The 7070-nt window shown below is 38.5% G+C and overlaps 1 protein-coding gene and 1 long non-coding RNA gene across 2 annotated transcripts; both read left to right on the top strand.

The window, feature by feature from the left end:
• Positions 1–1692: 1692 nt before the first annotated feature.
• LOC128373020 (uncharacterized) lies at positions 1693–2748 on the top strand. The gene is made up of 4 exons (XR_008322926.1): positions 1693–1787; positions 2333–2427; positions 2513–2570; positions 2670–2748. It is a non-coding gene; the product is annotated as an uncharacterized LOC128373020 (long non-coding RNA).
• Positions 2749–2773: 25 nt separating this feature from the next.
• Positions 2774–5127, top strand: plaua (plasminogen activator, urokinase a). Its single transcript, XM_053333221.1, has 8 exons — positions 2774–2805; positions 2892–2974; positions 3060–3101; positions 3191–3368; positions 3511–3653; positions 3734–3874; positions 3963–4111; positions 4599–5127. The coding sequence occupies exons 2-8, from the start codon at positions 2911–2913 to the stop codon at positions 4791–4793; spliced, it is 912 nt and encodes a 303-aa protein (XP_053189196.1). The 5' UTR covers positions 2774–2805; positions 2892–2910; the 3' UTR covers positions 4794–5127.
• Positions 5128–7070: the final 1943 nt, after the last annotated feature.

A 7070-nucleotide genomic window follows, 5' to 3' on the forward strand; every position in this document is an offset into this window, starting at 1 on the left:
TCTGAGGTCTCACACAAGTATTGTCCCTCATCAAAGAGAAGGAAATGTGACTCAAACAGACGTCAGCGTTATTCATCAGGCATCGCTTGTTGGCAGCTCATTCAAGAAAGCCCCGAAAGTCTAAACAATGCTTATTGTTTTGGGGGAAGTTACTCACTGTTTACATACATATAAAAATTTGCTGCTCTGACTAAGTAAGTTGGTGAGACAACCTCATAAGATAAAATCATCATCTTCTCAGGAAGTTTTAGGAATACGTGATATTTTGATTAGTTAATGATGCAATTGTTTGTGGTGGTAGTCAGCAGATAAATCAAGACAATGTTGACGCAGTATGAGGTCCAATAGAAGTGACATCACTTGGTCTAATTTTTATTTAGTATTTGCTTTTATGGTCTTTTTACATAAAAAAAAACTTTGAAACATAAGTGTGTTACTTGTGTTTAATATGTGATGATTTGCAGCTGTGTTCAGTTCCTGGCCTTATTGTTTGTATGTGTAATGTTTAAAATTACATTTCCTGTATTAGCATCCCCGTTAGTGGCCCACAAGAAAAAGGAAACTACAAAACATTCTCGTTGTTATTTAGTTCAAACAATATTGAGATAACATGACATACATAGTTTTGTATAATGCACATACAGCACTTTGAAAAAGTGTTATGCCCTATAGATGTTTAGATCTGGGATTACATGAAGACACAGTAGATGAGATGCTGAAATCCACAGAAGAACTGTGACAGCTTCTCCAAGATGCAAGAACAAATGACCTGCCAAGTATCCGAAAAACCATGTGCAGGTTTATTACGAAGAACTGGCACTGTTTTAAAGACAAAGCTGCTCACACCAAATATTGATTTGATTCAGGTCTCTTCTCAGGTTTACTCAATATATGATATTTAATTGGTAAATACAAACTATTCATATATATATATATATATATATATAATATTTGTAATTTTTTCACTTTACTTTTAGTGCCTAAAATTTCTGTACAGTGTTGCAGATACATACAGTACCTGTCAAAAGTTTGGACACACTCAAGGGAACTCATGAGAAGATGTGTCCAAACTTTTGTTTGGTACTGTACATAATTACACACGCAATCTGAAAATAAAAGAGATACAGTACTAGTTATAATCAGCAATAAACATTGCAATAAAATCCCTCCTAACTACACAGCCTTCAAATAATACAGAGCACTTCTCCAATCTGCTCTTGTCATGATAAGCTGTATGAACTTTGTATCAGTGAGAAAAATCTGCAGTCTATCTGTGACTTGTAATAAAATCTATTCAGCGGTTGTTAAATGTAAAAGGATCTAATTAAGTGAATGGTAATTGGCCGTCCTTTGGTTGAATTACTTATGAGTGTTAAAACTTTTGCTTAGGCTTTGAATGGACATATGTGTTCATCTGCACTCACAGCAACATCCGGTTTCAGTTTACTCATTACCAATTTTGGGTGGATATTTGTTACTGTAGTGCAGTTGTTGAAGTGGGGGAGGATCGGTGGTTGGGGCCAGTATGGTAGTTATGTCTGTGACCGGACATGACAAATCCTGCTGACATTATGCTGAGCCAGTTATGTTTTCAGATTTTCTGACAAACCCCTCCCACTTGTTGCCTCTGTGTTTTTAAATGGGAGGTAACACAGGGAGGATTATCACTGCCACACCAGAACAACTAACAGTGTGAGTCTCAAACCTCTCACAACACAGGTCAAAGGAGACAGAGACCAAAGAACCGAACAAAGACCATCATCAGGATTACAAGTTTGGACTGAAAGGTAAGCTTCAGAAAATGAGACATTAAATTTGACTGTGTGGGGGGTCTTTGTCTACTCCATAATAATGAAGGAAATCCCAGACTGATCATTTTATGCTACAACACGGAAGTGTTTGGTGACAGAAACTGTGCACAGCTTTAACTATGCAATTATTTTCTTGTGTTACTATCAGGTCAATAACTGTATGCAAAAGTAGAGTGATGTAATAATGTTCTCATGCCATGCCGTAATCATCTAGTCTGCACTGATACTAATAGTACCCTTACTGTACAGATATGGATAGCATTGTTTCTTATAGTACAGACAGTGAGCATGCTCTATCTACTGCTCTTACTTTAAAACCTTCACAGCAACAAATGTACACAATGTACGCAATCAAGGCTAATGTGATGAAACACTGTATACTAGATGAGCACACTTCAACGCAGACAAAGAATGTGTGTTCAGTAGTCACACATGTGCATCTTGTCATGTGTTCAAAGTTTAACTCCTTACAAGGTCATCAAGTCACTTGGCGTTGTTCCATTTCTGTAAATTATTTTCAGACAAAAAATATCCCCAGTAAGAAGAAGCGAAACCCAAAGTGAAGATGAATCTGTTAGTCATTCTCACCCTGCTTGGAATATTCAACATTAATGAGGTAAGCAACAGTAAGAGGAAGTAGCTTTGGATTTAAGAGGAAGTGGAGTCAGAAGCTTTAATAAATCTGGCTGTGTTCCTCACAGGCTTTTGCAAGAAGACGACCCAAACAGAGATCACCAAGCAATCAAGTCATTCACAAAGGTAAGTTAACTGTAAAATGCATTCATATATTCTTAATATTCACTGTTTGTCACCATATATAATCATTTCTCTCTTCTGTCTTTGCGATGTGATCTTCAGAGTGTCTGTCTGGCAATGGGAACGGTTACAGGGGAACTGTTTCCCAATCAGAACACGGCCGCAGGTGTCGCAACTGGTCCAGGTTTGAAAACCTTTGGGGACCCTCAAAGGGAATTGGCGACCACAATTACTGCAGGTATACTTTGATTATCTGACACCTATATGTATCAGGGAAAGGTGTTAAGCATGTTGTGTGTTAAAAATTGTGCATTTGAATTGTAGGAATCCTAACCAGAAAGAGATGCCATGGTGCTATGTCCGGAAAGAAGGAAGAATCAGGAGAGAATCCTGCAATATTCCCAAATGTAAGACTGAAACTAATGATTTAAAAATCATTGAAATATCTTGATTTGGTCTTTTCTCATGAAATCTGTTTGTGTTTCCATACAGGTTCACCATCAACAGTCAAACCTCCCCAAGCTGTGGATACAGGTAGTTTTGTCGTCTCAAATATTCTTCACAATGACATTTTGTGATATCAGTTATTAACACCCACTGACTCTTCCTGTTTGTTCCTGCAGAGCTGACATGCGGTGAGAAGTCCGAGCGCAAGAGGCATAAAATTGTGGGTGGTTCTTTCACACCCATAGAGTCGCACCCATGGGTCGCTTCTATCTTTACAAAACGCGGCTTCCTTTGTGGTGGCTCTCTCATAGCACCATGCTGGGTACTCAGTGCTGCACACTGCTTCCCTGATGGGTGAGTCAAAACACTGCACACTATCATTTCCTCTACTGCTGTTCTCACACTATAATAGCAACGTGACTCATGAGGTTAGGTCATGTGTTTGCACATTTCTATTTGTGTGTGTTAATCATGAGGGTGTTTGGTTTTTGTGCAGTGAGGGGACTAACATCAAGCTGTCTGTGTACCTGGGGAAGAGCGCCACCAATGAGACCGATCACACCAGAGAACAGGATTTCACAGTGGAAAAACTGATCGTCCATCAAAACTACAACGACGACAACTTCAACAATGACATAGGTGTGTAGAAGAGTGAGAAAAAGAACTAGTTGTATGAGTAATCTGTGAGCCGGACTCATTACTGTCTTTTTACATTTCAGCACTGCTGAAGATCAGATCTGGAGATGGAAGATGTGCGGTGCAATCACCGTCTGCACGGACAGTTTGTCTTCCTCCATCTCACACTCAGCTTCCTGCAGGATTTCACTGCAGCATCGCAGGATACGGGCAGGAGAGATATGGTATGAACTGCAAAACCTTTAACCTACAGATTCATCACTGAACTTTCCACCATTTGAGTGATTCTAACTGATATCCTGTTGTTTGCAGCAGCGTGGCGGTTCTCACAGGTACTGAAACAGGCCGAGGTGAATCTCATCTCCCAGACTGTCTGCAGGAGAAAATTTTACAATAGCAATCAGATCACTGAGAACATGTTTTGTGCTGGGAGCCCTGACTGGAGCACTGATGCCTGCAAGGTGAGCAATAGTATGAATGAATATGTGAATAAAAAAGTGGCCAGAGTACAAACCTAAAGTGAAAAAGATTCTTTCTTTCAAATTGTGAATATTGCCTGACAAACAGACGTGCAAAAAGAAGAACTGAAAGGATCTTGTAATCTTGCTCATGTGCCTTAAGCTCAGTAAATTTACCCTGCATATCCTCATGTTGAAAACTTCATGTATGTTTTGTTTATTTATGCACATCTTAGTCTAAGTCTTAATTTAATGTTTCAGTGTTTTGACAAAAACAGATCTTTTTCACTTTTTAACATTTTTAAATGTTTCTTATTTTATTCTTTACATCAATGTGTTTGAGATTTTTCTGTGAAGTAATTATTGATGTTTAAATAGATATCTGAGATGATTATTACATTACCAAACTTAAAACATACTAAATACCTGGATGATGTGATGCTTCTTCATGCTGTAGACACTGACTGACAGGTGTGTCCTCTCCTCACAGGGTGACTCTGGTGGTCCGTTGGTTTGTGAAGCTGCTGGCCGGATGTTTCTCTTCGGAGTAGTGAGCTGGGGTGAAGGCTGCGCCCTGCGGAACAAACCAGGTGTTTACACGCAAGTCAGCAACTACAACCAATGGATCGCAGAAATGACACAGCTTCCCAAATTCACAGAAGGAATCATGTATCCCACAAAATGAAGCTGTGGCAGAAAGTGACCACTTGCACTCAGGCATTTCATTTTTTAAATGAACATTTGGCATTGTTGTAGGCTCTTTGTGTGTGTGCGTGTGTGTGTGTGTGAGAGAGAGAGAGAGAGAGTGGCAATTGCTATAAATGCACAGTGAAGGATTTGCTAAATATATTTAATTGTATATAATTTGTCATTTTCTAATACTGTTTTAATTTTTTTATGCAAAATGTATTCATATTAGGAATACGGATGTCAAAACAAGCTATTTGAAAGTTTATTTATCTAATTAAATTTAAGAGGAATGTCCTCATGTTGAAGGCTGGCCCTGCTTTTGAGCAATATTTTGTAATAAATAATAATATTGGTATTATATTGTTCTCTGTCTGTCTTTTGTACGCACCTACAGAAGTATACACACACACACACACCCATTTGTAGTACATATTTCTCTCCCTGTGTTTATACTGCACGCCAAAGCAGCAGCTGCTAGACCACATACATGTGTGTCTAAGAAGCAAAATCGAAGGTTTATTCAAAGAAATGTGCATATGACAAAAAAAAGAGAAATATCACTACATGTTTCCTTAATTTCACCTGTATGCAGCTTTAGAGTTTTAACTTCTTCTAAAACAATAAAAAAAATTTAAAAAACTTGAAAACAAGAGCAGGCAAAGTATGCAGCAGCAGTGATGGGGGAGAGAGCCTAAGAGACAAATGCTGTATGTTCAAATTCTGCACATGATACACAGCAAATTAATAAAGCAGGGGTTTTTAATCGCTCCCTTTTTCTCACTTAATCTTCCTCTTTAATCATCACTACTTTCTGATTCCTCAACACTATTTAGCTCTTAAAAGCGCTTAAAAGTTGTGCTTATTCTTGACTGAATCTCTCCTCAGATGCTGGGAATTATTCCACTAAAAAGCTATCAAATGCACAGCAGCACATTTGTCGCCAAGCTTCTCTGTAATGCAGTTTAACAGCAACATACTGCACACTTTACATGAGACAAACAAAACAAATACAGTGTTGGTTAAGTCAGAGCAGCACATCAATCAAATCTCCCATCAAATATTTTTTACCAGTAAGTAAGTAAGTAAGTACCAGTTAAACAAGTAGGATGAGCGACTCACGTCTTTTCCTACATTGTCAAAATATTTCCCCCTCCTGGTGTTTCGCTTAACAAGATTGTCAAGCAGAGTTCCTGTCAATAAAAATTGTCCAGCCATGGTTCATCAGAGCATTTGATACACATAGTAAAAAAGTGAAAATTTAGCATAAAACAGGGTTAAAAAAGAAAGTAGAAAAATGAATACATGATTAGTTTTACTGTATTGTCATAAAAAAGCATTGTGTATTAATATATAATCAGTTAAAATACACAGTGAAAACTGACTTTGGCTGTACAAACACCAGCTGTATGCACACTGAACCACAACCATGATTTCTCCAAAGAATGTTTAGTATTTTGGTTTCTGTCCCACTATCAGCTGTAATGCAGACTAAGGATTTTCTATGTTTTTGCTTCGATGCATTTATTTCCTCTTTTTATGAAAAAAAAAGTAGGACTATGTAAAAAAGCACGTTTTGTATCCATATTCAAGAATGTGAAAAACATAAGCAGTTCCACTAAAACATGGTTCTGCTGCAGAGAAGGAAGGATTGTTAGAGAGTTATGATTCCCAGGAAATTCTCAGTCTGGAGCCTCAAGTAGTGTTTATGTGGCCATTTGTCCACTGACTCACACCTCTCTATTACTCCATCCCTCAAACACCCACACCCCCCCAAAAAAAGAAATATTTCACAGCAACACTAAGCACCAGTGTTTCAGTCATGGCAAATAATCAATCAATGCAAATATACAACAGGAACACAGACAGATTCAGGAGGAAAAATTGTAGTGTAAACATCACTTTGTTGCTCCGACCAACCAGTGATAAACAACCTGGCTGGTCTTCATGTCATTTTTGAAAGCATACTTCAAAACCTCTCCAAGCAACCTGCTGCAATGGTTTCTAACAAAGACTGTTTGGACAGGTCCACATATACAGACAGTTCTCAGCAGTGCTACTGGAGCCAATCATGGTCCGTCCTGTTCCCCCTGAATTACTCACACAGGCCGGTTTACTTTACTGCTCCTCTACTCTGCGTCAACCCATATATGGGTTTGAGATGCTGCGAGTATGAGTCTTATTCCTCTTTAAGGACAATTCCTGAGCAAGAGGAGAGGAGAAGACAGTTGATTCACCTCAGTGGACCAGTGTGTCCAGTCTTTCTGGTTTGGAT

The sequence above is a fragment of the Scomber japonicus genome, chromosome 14 (genome assembly GCF_027409825.1).
Source record: "Scomber japonicus isolate fScoJap1 chromosome 14, fScoJap1.pri, whole genome shotgun sequence".
In the NCBI taxonomy this organism is placed as follows: domain Eukaryota; kingdom Metazoa; phylum Chordata; class Actinopteri; order Scombriformes; family Scombridae; genus Scomber; species Scomber japonicus.

Coding starts and splice junctions, on each gene's coding strand:
- plaua (XM_053333221.1), top strand. CDS start 2,911: ATGCCATGGTGCTATGTCCGGAAAGAAGGAAGAATCAGGAGAGAATCC. Junction 2,975..3,059: donor ATCCTGCAATATTCCCAAAT/GTAAGACTGAAA, acceptor GTTTCCATACAG/GTTCACCATCAACAGTCAAA. Junction 3,369..3,510: donor GCACACTGCTTCCCTGATGG/GTGAGTCAAAAC, acceptor GTTTTTGTGCAG/TGAGGGGACTAACATCAAGC.